This window comes from Chrysochloris asiatica, unplaced genomic scaffold (genome assembly GCF_000296735.1).
Source record: "Chrysochloris asiatica unplaced genomic scaffold, ChrAsi1.0 scaffold00249, whole genome shotgun sequence".
NCBI classification, from domain to species: Eukaryota; Metazoa; Chordata; class Mammalia; order Afrosoricida; family Chrysochloridae; genus Chrysochloris; species Chrysochloris asiatica.
The window spans coordinates 2,707,516-2,726,161 of NW_006408767.1; the positions used below are offsets into that span (position 1 = coordinate 2,707,516).

Genomic DNA, 18,646 nt, shown 5'->3' on the forward strand with positions numbered 1-18,646 from the left:
TGTCGGTTCATATCCTGTGCCCACTTTTTAATTGGGTTATTTGTCTTTTTCTTGTAGAGGTGTTGCAGTTTCCTGTATATTCTAGAAATGAGTCCCTTGCTTCCATCGTCTTTTGATGCATCCTTCAATACTATAACTTGAGACTGGAATTTTTCTTCAGTTCTTTCAGCTTGAGAAATACTGAGTGTTTTCTTCCCTTTTTGTTTTTTAATTCCAGGTTTTTGTACATTTCATCACAATACTTTGTCTTAACTTTGTTTTCTCAAGCTGCCCTGTAAAATTTTCTATTCAGATCTTTTACTTGATCATTTCTTCCATTCTCTTTAACTTCTCTGTACACAAGAGCAAGTTTCAGAGTCTCTTTTGACATCTATTTTGGTCTTTCCTTTTGCTTTTCTCACATATGATGTTCTTAATGTCATCCCACAACTCTTCTCATCTTCAGTCATTAGTGTCTAATGCATCAAATTTATTCTTGAGATGATAACTAAATTTAGGTGGAATATATTCAATGTCATATTTTGGCTCTTGTAAATTTATTTAAATTTTCTTTATCCTCAGCCTGACCTTACATATGAGCCTGCTCTACAAGCAGCCCTTGGCCTTGTTTGATTGATGAGATTGAACTTCTCCATCTTCTCTTACAGAGATGTGTATCCCATCTCTATGTGTATAATTGTCTCTTTTTTTTATTGTCGATATTTTTATTTAATAAATGTTTCTACCACTTTGTAACAATACTTTTTTGTGGGGGTGTAGGGTGGTGTACACAGAAACACTCAGGAATATATAATAATGTAAACAACCAAAGGGCACATTCTGCAAGCCTGCCTCCTTGCCACCAGCGCTCAGTCCCTCTCTTTCCATGTGTTTAGAGTCCTCAGCCGCTCCCTTTCTCCATGTCCTCATCTCTGCCTCCATCTCTGGTGCTGCCGTTTCTCTAGATAGGGTCCCATGTTCCACTCATGCTCTTCTCCCTTGATGGTCCTAGGATCCTCTATTCGTGGAATGTTGAATTAACTACTCCCCCTTTTAGTTATAAAACCTCTACCTTTACAGTTGTGACAGTTGCAATTAATCATGATAACAGTTACTCACTATTGAATCATAAGAATCTTATCCTCATATCTTTTCACCAGACCCAACTAGACTATATGAAAACTATTCAGTGGGGATTCTGTCTTCACCTGCACACTCTGAAACTAAACTCGCTCTTGAAAACATGTAAGCCAGTCACTTCGTGCCTTTTTAGCCCTGCCCCCACCCCCTCATTTTAGGTAACCAATGTCTAAGTTACCCATCCCTATCAACCTTGTGTACAGAGGGGATAGGCTTGATCCTTTATGTGAAGACTCCTTCCCTTTCAGTTGGTATTTTGAGCTACTACATCAATAAGTATAGGTCAAGTTCATCAAATTGTGTAGCAATTTACACTTGTTTCCTTTATCAACATTTTTTATCTTCCTCTACTTGAGTTCTGATCATCAAGTCATCGAAGCTAGGTCAAATGGGTACTCTCTGCAAGCTTGGGTGTTCTTGTGCATCTTCCCTCACCTCAAAACAGCTGGATGCTTCACTCTCAACTCTAACCCTCTGTGGCTAGGACCTTGTCCATGGTGTTAGGAGTCCCTAGGTCTCACCACATTTCAGACCAACCAGTCCTTCCTCTTCTCTCTCTCATCTTCATGTTAACAGGAGTCTTTGGAACATGGTCAAACTCAGACCATATCTTCATTGCTGCCTTTCCCCAACTTCCACTCACCAGTAGACCAATGTGGTCACCAGTGTGCTTACATGCCTGCTTCTGTGTTCCCTTTGAGTTTCAGTCTTGGAGGGGGGTTTGTCCTGAAGGAACTTGATTGCTTGCCTTGGTGGCTTCCTGGTGAACAGCTTGCTTATTCTTGTAGTATCCAATCAGACTGCCATTTTTTAAGAAAGTTTTTACTGTGAATTGGGTGATAGTTTTTACATGGGAGAACATCGGTTTTACACTCATCATTTCATTGCAATGATTGCAGTCTCCTCCACGCATCATCGTTCAACAGTATTTGCTTCTTCTCCCTCTGGGGATTTTTTGTTTTTTTTGGGGTGGGGCGGGGGTGGGGAGTAACCTACATCCTGGCCACCAGCACACAGCCTTTCTCTTTCCATGAATCTAGAGTCCTCAGCTGCTCTCTTTCCATGCCCTCATCTCTGCCTCCATCTCTGTTGTCTGTTTCTCTGAATAGGGTCCCACATTTGACTTTTGCTCTTCTCCCTTGATGGTCCTAGGGTCCTCTGTTCCTGTACTGTAAGATTAACTGCTCCCCACTTTTTGTTACAAAACTTCTACCTTTACAGTTGTGACAGTCGCAATTCGACTGCTGTCTTTGTTTGTGATTTTTCCTGCTGGTCTTTCTTTCAAGAAGTATTTTGTGTTCCAGCTGCTCCAGGCTGGTCTGCTTGTCCTTTCCAATGGGAGTGTACCACCTCAGAAGGTTCTGGATCGGGCTCAGGATTCCATCTAAGGTTCTATACACTACAAAAGCTCTGCAAGAAGCCTATTTCACTGGGCAAGTTCTAGAACCCCTTTTAGGTATTCCAGTGAGTTATAGGCTGAAGATGGGCTTACAAGCTTTCTGTAATCATGTGTCCCAATATTCCTTTCCATCTCACTCAAGTGTCTATTTTACAATACTGGTGGTGGTAGTGGTAGTGTGCCGTGTTGTCGGTTCCAACTCATAGCAACCCTGTATAAGTTTCCGAGGCTGTAAATCTTTATGGGAGCAGAAAGCCTCATCTTTCTGTTGTGGAAGGGCTGCTAGGTCTGAACTGCTGACCTTGAGGTTAGCAGCCCGACTTGTAACCACTACGCTACCAGAGCTCCTTATTTTACAATAGTAGGCAAGGGAAACCAATATTCATAAGACAGTCAAGTATCTTAACATTATTGACCCTCTTTTACCCAAACTGTGCTTCGATCCCTATATCACAGAGCCCTGTTGTTCATAGGTTGATCATACATACCTATTTACCTCTATTCCATTTAGCCCATGCAAACCTGCCTCAGTGTTTCCCTGTCTACCTTGTTCTTCCATCCCCCGCCCCCTTCTTGTGTATTGCCCTCCCCAACACCCAAAATATGATGTGTCTATCGCCTACCTTGTGCTCTACCATCTCCTCCCTCTCACCCCTATTAACCAACAAAGGGTTTTGTTTAGTTTTCTATTAGTATGTAATATGGGGAACTATTCTTAAAGTTTTTACAATACTGGTCTTATGCTATATTTGTCTTTTGTGACTAATTTTACTTGGCATAATGTCCTCAAGATTCATCTGTGTTATGTGGTGGTTTGCAGTTTCCTTGTTATTCTTCAAGGTACCATTCCTTGTGTGTATGTACCAAAGTTAGTTTATCCAGTCTCCCATTGATGGGCACGTAGGATGTCTCCATCTTTTTGCTATTGTGAATAGTGCTGCGATAAACTTTGGTGTGCATATATCTACTTGTGTTCTGACTGATAATTCTTTTGGATGTATTTCAAGTAGAGAAATTACTGGATCATAAGATATTTCTATTTCCAAATTTCTGAGGAAGTGCCATACCATTTTCTAGAATGGTTGAAACATTTTACATTCCCACCAGAAATGTAGGAGAGTCCTGGTCTCTCCACTTCCTCACCAGCATTTATTGCCCTCTGCATTTTTGAACTTCACTGTTACTGCTGGTGTGAGATGGTTGTTGTTGTTAAGTGCCATCAAGTCGGTTCCGACCCATAGCGACCCTGTACAGGGTTTCCGAGGGTGTAAATCTTTACGGGAGTAGAAAGCCTCATCTTTCTCCCGCGGAGCGGCTGGTAGTTTCGAACCGCTGACCTTAAAGTTCGCAGCCCGATTCGTAGCCACTACGCTACCAGAGCTCCTGGTGTGAGATGGTATCTCATTGTTATTTTGAATTGCGTCTCTCCAATGGTTAATGGTTATGAACATTTCTTTATATGTTTGTTGGCTGCCCTTGGTGAAGTGTCTGTTTATGTCCAATTTTTTAGTTGAGTTATTTGTCTTTTTCTTGTAGAGATGTTTTAGTTTCCTGTATATATTAGAAATTAGTACTTTGTCTGATATGTCATTGCAAAAGATTTTTTTTTTCCATTCTGTGGGCTCCCTTTTTACTCTTTTGGTGAAATCTTTTGATGCATATAAGTTTCTAATTTATAGTATGTCCCAATCATCTGTTTTGTCTTCTTTTGTTTTGTGCAATTCCCACAATGTTTGGTAGTCTGTGTGTGCCCTGTATTAGAGCCCTTAAGTTTGTTCCTATTTTTTCATTGATGACCTTTATAATTCTGGGACTCACATTTAGGGCTTTAATCCATGTTGAGTTGGTTTTTGTAGGTTATGTGAAATAAAGGTCTTATTTCAGTCTTTTGCATATTAATTTCTAGTTCTGCCAGCAACATCTGTTGAAGAGAATATCTCCTCTCCATTCAGTGTACTTTGGCCCTTTGTCAAAGATCAGTTGGCTGTATGTAGAGGAATCAATTTCTAGATTCTCAGTTCTGTTCAATTGATCTGTGTATCTTTCATTGTATCAGTACCAGGCTGTTTTTAACCACTGTAGCCATGTAGTAAAGTTTGAAATCAGGGAGTGAGAGGCCTCCAACTTTGTTCTTCTTCTTAAAAAGTGCTGTGCTTATCTGGGGACTCTTTCCTTTCCATATAAAGTTTGTAATAATTTTTTCTATCTCTTTAAAGAATGTCATTGGAATCAGGATTGGGATTGCATTATATGCGTAGATTGCTTCGGGTAGTATTGGCACTTCCTATCCAGGAGCATGGTATATTCTTCTATTTTTGTAAGTCTCTTGGTTTCTTGTAGTAATGTTTTGTAATTTTCTTAGTATAGGTCTTTTGTTTCTCTGGTTAGATTTATTCCTAGATAGTTCATCCTTTGGGCAGCTATTGTACATGGTATTGCTTTCCTAATTTCCTTTTCAACGATGTCATTGTTAGTATAGAGGAATCCAATTGATTTTTTTATGTTGATCTTGTACCCTGCCACTTTGCTGAATCTTTTAATGAGTTCTAGGAGTTTTTTTGGTGAGTCTTTGGAGTTTTCTATGGATCATACCATCTGCAAATAGAGAGAGTTTTATTTCTTCTTTGCCAATTTGGATGCCTTTAATTTCCCTATCTTGCCTTAAAGCTCTGGCTTCGACTTCTAACACAGTTTTGAATAGGAGTGGTGATAAAGGGCATCCTTATCTGGTTTCTGTTCTCAGAGGAAAGGCTTTCAGTTTTTCTCCATTGAGAGTGATGTTGACAGTTGGTTTTATATATATGCTCTTAATTATGTTGAGGAATTTCCCTTCAGTTCCTACTTGGTTGAGTGTTTTTATCAGGAATGGATGTTGGATTTTGTCAAATGCCTTTTCTGCATCCATCAATATGATCAGTATAATTGTTCTTTATGTTGTTGATAAAGGTATTTACAATGAGTAAGTCATTGGTGTTAACAAAATTCTACCATATGATCGCCAGCATCATTTGTATCACTAAGACCATCTTTTCAAACTACTTTGTTTCCATCTTTCATATTCCAATCACCAATCATTATCAATGCATCTTGATTGTATGTTTGATCAATTTCAGACTGAAAAGTTGGTAGAATTCTTCAATTTCATTATCATCGGCTTTAGTTATTGGTGTGTAAATTTGAACACTGGTGGTATTGTTAGGCATATGGATATTTTTCTATCACAGACAGCATTGCACATCAAGATGGACCTTATACAGTAAGCATATAAAATAATAATTATTTTGCCCGTTTTGCAGGTGAGGCTCTATCTGAGAGGCTAGGCTGTAGTGTGACTGTGAAGTTCTTCTAAACATGCTGTTCTCATTAGTGTATTGTAAATATCCTTCTGACAGTAGACATAAACCTGCTGGGCTGTTTCTTGTTCTTCACCAGATGCTGCCACTACAGACATACTTTTACACTGAGTTACTTGTCCACTTGTCCAGCTACTGTGTGTGGCTGTTCTCAAGGCTCCTGGCCAAGGACAGCCTCCTCAGGTGCCCATAGGACACCCTTCTGAAAGGCAGGCCTCATTCCCCTTCTCCCTTTGGGCACCAGCATAGGCACTTTGGCTCTGTCTATGTGACACCCACTGGCCCGGAACTCTCTGGTGGCGCTTGATCGTTACAGCTCAAAGCTCCCTGTTTTCTTAGGTCCCTGGAGATAGCACACACCTGTGAAGATTGGAGTCCTTCTTCTGAATTCCTGCTGGATGATGCTCAAAGTCAATCTCAGTGGCTTGTAGTGATATGGCCCAGCAGACCCTGTGCCATCGGCTCCTATAATTATTCCTCATGGGCCTCCTCATACTGTTGATACTGACCATCAACAGCCTCCACCACCTTGCCTTCTTACCTTCCTCCAGAACTATGTCAGACAGGGTGGGGGAAACAGAGTTAGCTTTACTCAGGTGACTAATCCATAGTGGTCAGCAGATCCTGGCTCACCCTCTAGCCTTGGAGCTTTTGACTTTTTAGAGCCCAATTTGGAGCCCCCAAACTGGGAGATAATTGGAAAGGGTGCTACATGCTTGGGTCAGGAGGGCCTCTCCAGCACCCCTCAGCACAAGCCCCTCGAGCTTGAGGACAGCTAACTAAGGTCTGGGCTTAGATGAACCACAATGCCCTCTGCACAACATCCTTCTCTCTACAGGGAAGAGGTCATGAGGAGCTTCGGAGGTTCTACTGAGCTCTGGTAGAGCAAAGACTACCTAGATGGGTGGGCAAGACCAGCTTCGTTTGGATCCGAAGAGCACGGGCAGTTTGAAGGAACGGCCGTGGAACATGAAAACTGTTATGTATGCATATTATCCATCATTCTGCCATCCCGTTTCTGGGAGGATAAAGACATGGCTCCAATCATAAGGAGGAGACTCTCAGATCTGTGATGGTCTTTCCACCTGACTTCAGACCTGCCTTTAGCATGACAGTGCCTGGTTTCCGAGGGTAGTGGCTGTGCAGTGTGCAGAACAGCGAACATTGATGGTACCCTCCACTCTCCTCAGAGTCTCTGGCTCCTCTGCTGCTGGCATTCACACGCCCAACCCTATGTCAGGAGTTACACCATGGGAAGGACCTTCACTTTCACAACCACCCCCTGTAACAGAGAAGGGACTGCATCCCAGTGGTACCGATAGAAATCTGGGGCTTGTGAAAGCTAAACAATTTGCCCCACATGGAAGTTGAAAGGAATCCTGAGTCTATAAGTGAGGCCCTGAACCACTCTAGTGTAGGGATGCCGCAACTTCTTACTTTTGAGGAAAAGGAGTTTCACTCAGGTGTTGCCAGGCTCGAGATGCCTGTATTGGTGTCGTTGGGCCAGGCAGGAGACTGAGAGTATTGCTGGAATATGGAGTATTTTTGCTGAGTGAGTGGCGGTGTAAGCTGCTAAAGTTATGTCAGGGTTTTTTTCCTTGGGAAAAGAGCCATGCTAAATGCTGTAGCTGGAGAACCATCCTTCCCTCAGCCAACTAGTGCTCCACAAAGGCCATGGTCATTGGTTCCTCTCAGGAGGGGAGTCCAGGCCATTGTAATACTCAGAGCCACCAAGCCATTCATGGCAGTGAGAGGGAGGGTGCTGCCTCCTAAACCCCAGTCAGGAACGACGGTATCCTCTGTGGACTTTATCTGAGGATAAAGTTCAGGCTTTCCCTTGCTGGCCATTATCTTCTCTGTTGTCAAATCCCAACACTCCATATTTGTTCCATATTTTTCTGAGTGTTTATATAATGAATGTTTTCAAAGACTTCAGTTGACCCTGGCAAGTCCCTCTTGCACTACAATACCAAGAATAGGAAGTTTGGTAGTGTTTGAGGATTTATACGAAGACAGTCAATTAGGAGACACTTTGTGCCTCCTTGGGTATGTCAAGACCTTACAATAAGAGATGAGCATCAAGCCACCACAAAGACAGCTTAATACAGATGCACGTAATCCAGCTCAGGCATGCCGATGACTGGGAGCAGGTAGTAGTCAGGAAGTGAGCTGGGGAAATTGCTCTATGAGGGTACCAGGGCCTTGGGTGTACTATCTACCTTCCAATACGACATCTGGAATTTCTACCAGCCACCCAGGTCCTGAGGAACCAGAGGCCATAGAAATCAATCTAGAATTTAAGAAGCAGGGCTAGAATTTAGGAAGCAGATCTAGAAACATGTTATGAACAGAAAGTACAAATACTTCACTCTAAATGATCATGAAGGAAATTTCACCATTCCTCCACTGGCTTTAGTGTTGCTTATGTTGTAGGGTGAGCAAGGAAGATGACTATTCTATGACTAGGAGATGGGAAGGTGTGTTTTATGTTCAGTGAAGCAGTCCTCTTATTTTATTTTAATTTTTATTTCATCTTATTTTAATCTAATCTTGACTTACTCCCTAGTCGTAAATTTTTGTTTCTGGAGTTTCTTCTGGGATATCTTTTTCTTCTGTGCAACCTCTTCTTCTGGTTTGGAACAGTCTACTCCTCTTTAGTGAGAATCATCTCAGTGTGACAGGGAGAATTTATGTCGGAGTTGATCTGACCATGAGCTCTGAGAGTGTAGCAGTGCATCTTGGGGGCTTTGTTCACCCAGGTCTACTTAATTGATGAGGGAATCCACATCTAAATCCTTAAGTTCAGCATTGTTCTCTGCACTTTTTAAGCATATGCAGCAAAACGTCAGCACTCTCTTTGGGCCAATGACCCTGTGTCCAATCTCACTTTTTGGTTTGGACAAACCTAGCAACTCCGCCATTGTTAACCTCAGAACTGTGCACATTGCTTCTGAAAGTGACATCTTTCAGACACTTGGTGGATTTCAGATAGGGATACCAATGATGAACTGGGCAGTTTCACAGGTGTTCTTAAAATGGATCTAGGTATTTGAACTGGATGATTGCATGATTTTTTTTTGGGGGGCGGGGGGCGGGTTTGGGTTAAGTGAGTGGCAAACCATTTTGCGTAATCACCTTAGTCCGCTTACTGGATGAGCAGGAACCCTCTTTTAGAGTGTCCCTGGTGCCCCCTGGTGTTGCTCAGCTCAGCAGATAAAAGCAGAGAATGGGTACACTTACAGGCACCTTTACAAGTGATCTTGTTAACCTCTCACTGGGCAGATGAAAAGTGGAATTTTGACATATCCAAGATGTGCCATAAAGTGAGCATGGAGCTGGGGCTGGAACCAGGCCTCTGATTATGGGAGCGGGTTGTGCTCTCAGTGCCTAGAAGGGACACTCATTGACTCTACAGCTTGGCAGGTAGAAAAGAGGTCAGATGTTTCTGGTGCTTGCTGTACTCAGGCCTGCACAGTGGGACCATAGGAAAGTGTCTTGGATGTACTCCTTCCTCTGTTGGAATGTTCTATCATCAGCCTGACACTTGTGACCCTAGCTGACTGAGATGGAGGCTGTGGTCACTGTTCCAGCAGCCTTTCTGTTTGTCCTGCATTTGTGCTTGGTCAGCTCTCTGTGTGGAGCACCCCAGCTGCATCAACAGAGGAGGTTTGGAAGGGAAACTGTCCGGAAAGCTGAGGACTCAGGAGGGCATTTGATTGACGCACACTGTGGAGCACCAGCTGTCAGCGCTAGGGCAGGAACAAAAATCATAGTTTTGAGGAGTCTCTCTGTCAGGAGTTGATAGAAAAGCTGATTGCAAGCATCCGATGCTTCATTGTCTTGTGGGCAGTGCTGAGACAAGTGGAGGGGAAAACGAGGTGTAAGATTCTAAAGCTTTACACAAGGTAGAACGTTGTGTGAATGCCAAATGATTGCCATTTGGTGGTGGGATTCTTTATACTTTTCTGTTCTTGAGCGTGAGTTACGTTTAATTAAGAGAAAGTGAGTGTCTTAAGCTGCCTTGGGAATGAATGATTGAACTGTACAAATCCTCATTTATCCTTCCTTCTTCCCTAGGGTCACACTGTACCAGGGATGCTCAGTTTTCGCCAAAGAAGTGCTACATCTTTATAGCCTCTCAAACCAATTCCTGAAAAAAAAAAAAAGTAAATATAAAGGAAATCGTAGAGATTAAGAAAGAGCTCTGAGCTAGAAGTAGGTGGAACCAGATTATTGTACCTACTTCTTGTTGTTCAGTGGTGTTGAATTGGATCTGACTCATAGTGACCTTGTATAAGATTTCCAAGGAGTAGCTGGTGGGTTTGAACCACCAACTTTGTGGTAGTTAGCAGCCAGGACTCCTTACTAATGTCTAGTTGTCTGGCCTTGGGCAGGTAGCTTAAGATGCTTCTCTGACCCTCAGTATCCTCATCTGTTATGGTTGTTGTTAGCTGCAGTTGAGTCGGCCTCTGACTCATGGTCACCCCTACACCATGGAATAAAATGCTGCCTAGTCTTGGACCATCCCCATGATGAGTTGTAGTCCGAAGAACTCTTACTGGTTGACTTTTGGAAGTGATCCCTAGGCCTTTCCCCCTCGTCTATCTTAGTCTAGATGCTCTGCTGAAACCCATTCAGCATCCTTGCAACACACAAGCCTCCAATGACAGACAGTAGTAGCTGCACATGAGAAATATTGGCCAGACGTTGAACCTGGGTCTCGTCCATGGAAAGCAAGTATTCTACCTGTGAAACATCGCTGTCCCTCAGCTTCACTTATAGACTAGATTTATACTACTTTCCTTTCCTACTTGTATGGGTTGCTGTAAGGACCAAATGAGGCATCAATAGGAAAATTTATGAAGGTCAAACTAATGACAGTAGATACCTTACTTTTTTGCTTGTAGTTAATATTTAGCTTTTGCCTGGGTTTCTGAAGGTAAGTGAGTTGCTTTTAAAATTAGTTCACATCTTAGGAATTTTTTTTTCAAACATGGGACTGGCCTTGCCTTTTCTCTTTTGTCTTGATAAAGAGGGTAATTTTATTAGGCAAAATCCTAAAAATCTGTTTTACCTGAAGACTCTGACATCATTGCTGATCATGTGATCAAGGTCTGAAATGTATTTTTGTGCAACTGATGAAAATTTCAGAGTTCTTAAGCTGTCTATTCTATGTTAAGCTTTTCTTGGTGCTTCAACAGAGCCTCATGAAATGTCTACCCATTGTACAGTGGGACCTGAATGGCATGTTGAACGACTTGAGAATATCAAGGGATTAGGGCAAGGAGTAGTGGATAACAGCAGTGAGGAAACGTGAAGCTCTGGTAGGGACATGGTACGTTCCAAGAGCTTAGGCTCTTCTGGAATGTTAGCTAAGCTAAAAGGCCATGTCCTTAACCAAAAGTTAATAAGTAGTCTAGTCTTGGGGACACCATGGTCAAGTGGCAAAACATAGTCCACAAAGACAGTGTTCTACATCCTACTTTGGTGAGTAGTAACTGGGATCTTAAAAACTTACTAGCAGCCATCTAAGGTACAACTATTGGTCTTCCCACGTGCAGAGGATTTGAAAATTTGAAACACTTGGAATCAATTAGTACCATGACTAATGGAACACATGAATTAGTTCAGTGACTAATAGAAGTCCATGACCTTGAGATCAGAACTAGATAGTGCCCAGTTATGACTATGAACTGCTCTGAAATGGATCACATGAGAAGGTCCTGGAAAGAGTGGGAGAAAACATGGAACAAAAGACAAATTTATAATAAAGATCAGGCTTACAGATCAGAAAGAGACTATAGGAACCCAAGTCTACAGCCCTCAGTCACCCTTCAGTCCTGAAGCTGTCTTAATTTTCTTAACATGTCTCATGTCTTAATTTTCAGCTAAGTAATAGATAAGTATATAAGAGGGACAACCACACTAGTAAGATATGCTCATCACTGAATGGTCAACCATTCAAGATCAAAGTACAGCATTTATGTAAGGTAAAAACTCAGAAGGTGGAAAGAAGGGTGGAATGGGGGAAAAAAAAAAATCTCAGGTAGGAAGTGGAATACCTGATGTTACATGGAGGGGATTGCAGTCAACAAGTGGGTGGTGTGTGGAAAAGTGTGACTTGTTGAATGTAAAACTGATGATCTTCTCTGTAAACCTTCACTCCATTCACAATCAAAAGTTTAAAAACAAACAAACAAACAAACAAACAAACAAACAAACAAACAAACAATGCAATGATCTTGGTACTCTAGTTGAAGCTATAGATTTTGCACTGCCAGCATCCAAGTTGTCCAGAGATTCTTGGAGAGCTCTGGAAGATGGAAGCCAAGATTAAAATAATGAAACTGGGGTGAGGGGCTTTCTAGCAAAGCCTACCAAGAAGTGGGCAAGTTGCAGTCTCCTGGCTGATTGGATACACCGTCAGGAAGACCTGCACGGGACAGTTCTGGCTCCTTCTAATGACTGCCAGTCTGGAGGCAGCCCTTGAGAGAAGCAGGACCAAGGCTTTCAACTCAGCTCTTGCTAGAGTGTCTTGACATGAGCCACTTGGCCTCCTTGGACCTCAGTGGTGGGACACTGGGTCTTGGGGCTGATGTGTGAGGAACAGGTGAATATTTGTGAAGTACTTTCCCAGGTGGAAACTGCTGTTGCTGAACAAATGTTTGCGGGTAATGACCATGTGAAACATGAGAGGAATGTGCTCATTAAAACTGGAAATAAGTGTCTTGCATCTGCCTCCTCCGTGTGAACCGCACAGGGAAACCGCTTTTGGCCGCTTGTTTGGTCTGCTGTAGCCCACAATGTAGGGCCAAGGTGGTGTGTGGAGGAGTTAACTCAGATATTTCGGAACACCTATGGAACAAGACAGAATGCAAAGGTGACTTACCCTCCCCTTGCCCTTGCTGGACTCAGTCTAGGTAGGGCAATAGACTGATAACTAACAATTATAGCATGCAGTGAGCCGTCTGACATAAGGTATGTCTGCAGTACTATGGACACAGGACCAGAGGATAATTCATTTTGCCTGAGGGTAGGTTGAAACCAGAGATAATGTGTGGATTGGACTCTGACTGACACGTAGGAGTTTACGCTGTAAATGAGAATGGCAAGGCAAGAAGCGGAGGGTCCCTAGGAAGGACTGGGCTGAAAGGGTTGGGAATGGTAAGAGCCAATACTGAGTGTTGATTCTCCGCTGACTTTATGCAGGCTCGAGAGGGAAGATGGCACTGGCCCTGTGGGGAGTGAGGGAACCAGGGCCAGGTCTGAGGAGGGGAGCACATGGTTGTAGCCAAGCCTCAACCAGACGTTTGAGGAGCTGAGGTGCAATCCAGGCAAAGTGTCCAGCCATGGAACTGCATTTGGAAATACCAACATTTGGGTGGGCTGTGGTGGAAGAGAGAGGCTGTGGGGGTGATGTTGATCAAGTCCTTGACCGGACTTGATGTTGATGTTGAGGGTCTCGGCAGCACCCATTCTGGCCCATCCTGAGTAGCATCTGAGGAGCTGAACCAAGTGAGGGAACTGGCTCTCCACCATTGACTCTTCTCTGCAGGTGGCCCAGGTGGTCCTTTTGTGCTCCAGGGATTGAGTCACCCTGGGAACAGCAAGGCCAGGGCATCTGCAGGGAGGCTGTGCACAGCACCAAGCCTGCCCAGTTCAGCACTGGCCAGTGTGATTCCAGCACCGCTGCTCAGGTGCTGGGGGCGGTGCCTTCTCCAGATCACTCTGCATGCAGCAGTGTTCAGGATGGAGAGAATGGGGCCAGAAGAAATATTTGGAGTGAGTCCAGGCTCGAGGGGGGCAGTCTGGGACCCATGCAGGGTGGGCGGAAGGGCTGGTTTAGAAGAAAGGTGAAGGAGCAGGCCTTTGGGCATGAGGGGACTGCCTGGGTGTGGGGCTTCTACCTGGGTGTGGGGTTCAGGAGGAAGGAAGAGGAGGGTGAGGGAAAAGGGTTTGGGATGTTTGGGATGTGAGTGTGTGGCAAGGCCCCCACTGTAGGTGGTAACAGCTTCCATTCATCCTCTGGACCACATAGTATGGGCATTGCTGGCATTCACACAGCTGCTGCCCCACCCTACGGCCTTTCCTGTACCTATGCAGGCCCCAGCCAGGCCCCTTGTCCCTGTTGCACCCATCAGCCAATCTCCAAATGCCCTGAGATGGGCCTTTCTTCCTCCCCATGCTCTCATTCCCTCCTGTCCTCCTGTGCATTTTCATTCCTTCCACCTCCCCTGGGTACAAGGGGTTGGATGACTGCCTCTGGAAGTGAGGTCCAGAGTTCGGGAGGGAAGTATGAAGAAGAATGGGCAATTTTGAAGAGGGGCTGACTCTTCACCCTTCTTGAAGTTTGTTGACTACCATGCCCCCTAGTGGTTGATTTTTCAGGGAGAACCAGGAGGAGGGTGTACATGGAGAGCCCTTAGAAGCCCCTAGACCATCACTGACTAGTGGTCCTGTGCTTTCTAGGATCTGAGCTCCTTCGCCATGCCGCTTCTGGATGGAGACCCAGACAGCTTGGAAAAGCATTCTAGAAAGGTAAGCTGCCTTCCTTTCAGCTTCTCACAGCTCACCTGGGGGCGGGGGGGGGGGGGCGCCAAGGTGCTGCCCACTGTGGTGGACACTGGAGCAGGTCACTGCACAGGCTCAGACCCTCTCCACACCTGCTGCCCCACCTGAGAGCGCCCTGCGCTCTGCTCCTGTTCCTCATTGTCCCTCTGAGCCCAACTATTGTGGTTAAATGCTCCCCAAGTGAGTAACAGCCATGAGAGAGCAGCAATGAGCTGGCCACTCAGGGACCAAGTAGCAAAGCAGGGAGATGACCCCATTGATGGATGTGTGATTTGGAGTCATCTGGAGTTTTTGGCTACTCTCTTGCAGAGACACAAGTTCCCCACCGGAAGTCTACTTCTGGTCTCCCCTTACACCTGATTCCACCCCCACTCCTCTTGGTCCAGATGCCACTGCCCCTTTCCTTCTCTTTCCTCTCACTTGATGCTTTTTCCTGGGCCTCCCTCTTATCTACTGATCTCACACCTGACCCCACTGATTCATTTCTCTTCTGTTAGGAAACCGGTGTCTCCGCCAGGTATCCGGATATGCTAGACCTGGAAACCCAAAGGGAGTGTGTGAGGGTGCTGTTGTTAAGTATCTTGGAGTCGGTCCAACTCATAGTGACCCTACATAGGGTTTCCAAGGCTGTAAATCTTTTTTTTTTTTAATTAAATGTTTTTATTTTGCATTGAGTGAAAGTTTACAGGGCACATCATCAGCTTCACATTCAACCATTCATATAGCTTGTTTCATTACATTGATTATTATCCCCGCCATGTATCATCAGTTTACAGTGTTTCTCTCTATCCTCTTTAGCTTTTTTTTTTTTTTTTTGGATGGTGGGGGGGAAGGCTGTAAATCTTTACAGGAGCAGAATGCCTCATCTTTCTCCCACGGAACAGCTGGCAGTTTCGAACTGCCGACCTTGAGGTTGGCAGCCCGACTTGTAACCACTACTCTATCAGAATGCCTTGTTGTCGTTGTTAAGTGCCATCAAATCAGTTCCAACTCAGATCGACCCTGTATAGGGTTTCTGAGGAGCAGCTGGTGAGTTTGAACCACCGACCTTGCATATCAGTGCTTTATCCTACAGCGCCACACCAGGACTCTTAGCAAAGTAAATGGGATAAAAGCAGAACTGGGAGGGACAGGTGGCCAAGCAAGAAAGACTGGACACAGGCAGGTCTGAGAGTAGAGGCACAGAATGAAGCCTGACTCCTGGGCTCCAGGTGTGCTGGCGGGTACTAGGGCAGAACAGTGCTGTACAAGGCCATGTATTTCCTAAACATTTTGAATTGCATGCCGTTGACTGGTTTAGTGGTAATTGATTTAGAACTGTAGGATAAAATCAGCTCTTCTCCCTGGCCAGCACCTCAACAAGCAGTGGTGGGCCCATCCAGAAGTGGCTCACAGAGAATGCTGTGGCTGTGGCCTCCAGAGATTCCTGGGTTAGCAGGGAAGATGTGAAGGAGCAGGGAGGAACGGCTGCCACAAAAGGCTTCCTTCACACAAGTGAGTTCTGATGGAAGGATTCAGACTGAGGGAGACACCCAGAGTTGCTCTGGCTGGGACAGGCCAATAGGGCTGGAGTCTCATGTAGTTCAATTCTGACCCCATTGGTGGCACCTCAAAAGGGTTTCTGAATAAAGTTTTTGTCACAAATGAATTGTATTAGTCGGGAAAGAGACCGAGACCATGATGGTCAGCGCTGTGGCACTGGACTGCTAACCACAAAACTGGTGGCTCAAATCCGCCAGCCACCCCTTGGAAACCCTATACAGGGTCACTATGAGTTGGAACTGACTCCACGGTATGACCAGCGTGTGTTCTCAGCAATACAGGCTACAGAGGACTGGAGGAGTCCAAGTTCTTTACTAACTGGGGGGTTGGAGTAGGGAGATGTTTGTTCTCTATCTTTTTGGTAAAGTATGTATAATAAAGAGGCCTGGTATGGTGCTATAGGATAAGCACTGGACTACTAACTGCAAGTTTGGCAATTCAAAGCCAGCAGCCACTCCTTGGAAACCCTATACAGGGTTGCTTTGAGTCAGAATCGACTTAAAGGCAGTTAGCAACAGCAGAAATGTATATAACAAAACATTTGCCACCATGCTCACTAGGTTGTGTAATTATCACTACTCTTCACTTCCAGAGTTTTCTATGGAAGTATGAAACCGCTTCCTCGGGATTCCCACTGATTTTTTTTTTTTTTTTTTTTTTTGCTAACCCCACCCCATCCTCATCCCAGTGTGGCCTGAGAGGGCAGCCACTTCCTCCTCCTGACCTGACAACTGTCAGCTCCACTTCCTATTAGAGCCCAGTAGCCTTGATTCTCTATTGGCTTTACAAGTCTTGTCTTTCTGCAAGTGGGTTTGGTGACTGCTTACGTGAACAAGTCTACAAATTGCCTGTCAAGGGCTTCCTTCTTCCCCTGCCAAGTTTTGACCCTTAAATTAATAGTCTGGTTCAAAATGTAAATACTCTTAAACAAGAGAGAATGGTTCGAATTCTTCCTGGTATCTAGCCCTTTCTGAAGGTAAGTTGTGATAGGGAATTTCTTAGTCTTTTGGGGTTGCCATCAAAAATCCCACAAATGGAGTAGTTTACAAGAACAGAGATACATTGTCTCATAGTTCTCCAGGCTAGAAGTCTGAATTTAAGGAGCTGGCTAGGAAGATTCTAGAGGAAATATCCTTCTTGTCTTTCCTAGCTTCTGGTACACCTAGGTGTCCCTAAGCTTGCAGTTGTAGTATAACACAAGTGTTGTTATTAAGTGCCATAGAGTTGGTTCAGACTTATAACGACCCTGTATAGAGTTTCCAAGGAGTGGCTGGTGAGTTTGAACCACTGGCTTTGCGGTCCATTGCTTTATTCCACGGTGCTACGTCAGGACTACGTAACTCCGTAGACACATGTCTTCCATCCCTCTCTTCCCCTCTCTTATAAGGATGCCAGTCAGATTGGATTAGGACCCACCTTACTCCAGGATGACCTACCTGTTCACTTAGCTGATGACATCTGCAAAGACCCTATTCCTACACTTGGTCGAGTTCACTGAGGTTAGGACTTCAGCATATTTTTGTGGGGGACACAATTCAGTCCATAACAGGGAGGTAGAAAGAGGATCAGGTGATGGTCCTACAGTGGAGAAGAAGGAGGCAGTGAGAATGGGGAGGTGAGGAGGAACCAGAAGAGAGATGAGGAGCTGTGATAATTCTGCGCCCGGAACACTTGTTGGGCTGTGACATCCCATTTGAGAGCCCCTAGGTCACACGTTTGAAGTAGGTATGGGTGGGTGGGAACTTGAACCTGTGAGTTCATGTGAAAAGGACACAATTATGTTTCTTAATTTTAAATTAACCTAAAATCTAACTCCAAGTCTCCCATCCCACCAGATTGATGGGAACGTTCGTTTTAATTCATGAAGCGTCCTTCTTCCCTTGAATCATAAACATTGATTTTTAAAGCAAGGAAACTGGCCTTCAGAACAGTGAGAAGACTTTCCCAGGGTCATATGACAATTTAGCAATTGAACCAAGCCTGAACCCAGGTTGCTTGATTTTCAGTTCAGTACTTTTTCTGCTGAGGTGGGTGGAGCAGGTAACTCAGAAGTAGACAGGGCTGAAACAGAAGTATAGCAGCCTATAATGCCTGAGCCTGCTTTCTGCCTCACTGGCTTGTCTCCTGGTAGCTTGTGAATCAGATCCTATGCCTTTAGGGAATTCTTCTTCTTTGGGAGTGGACTGTAAAGTTTCCAGGCCTGTTAAGCTAAATCTCTGTCTGATACTTGGCAGCCAGCTCCATTTAAAGGAAAAAAATGAGTTTAACTGGCCTCACTGTCTAACCCACTCAGGTTTCCTTGACCATCACTACACCCTAATACCTTTTGACACAAGGAACATGGGCCTGCCGAGTTCTCTCTCTGTGTCCCTCTCTCTGGTGTCCCGTCCCTAAATGGCAACCTCTATTTTGTGTAACATGACCCTATGCAAAAACTGCTAGTCCTATTGTGTTTGCACAGCCAGATAGTGGGATTCCTTAGGCCAGGGTATGCACAGCAAACAGTACCAGCCAACACCCTGGGATCATCAAGCACTTTGCAATCACATGATCTTGATCTCAACAACGTCATTACTAATGGAACTAAGTAGTGTGGGGCCATGGAAATGGTGGTACCAGTTTTGGATTTCCATTTTAACTCATCTGGTACTAATGGAATCAT

The 18,646-nt window shown here is 44.5% G+C and overlaps 1 protein-coding gene across 1 annotated transcript in view; it reads left to right on the forward strand.

Moving 5' to 3' along the window:
* The window catches only part of PRKAG2 (protein kinase, AMP-activated, gamma 2 non-catalytic subunit), a 474,947-nt gene that overhangs the window by 119,794 nt on the left and 336,507 nt on the right, over positions 1-18,646 (forward strand). Inside the window, exon 2 of the mRNA XM_006873702.1 lies at positions 14,341-14,409. Within this exon, the coding sequence (XP_006873764.1) occupies positions 14,341-14,409 (69 nt within the window). The remainder of the gene's footprint in view (positions 1-14,340; positions 14,410-18,646) is intronic.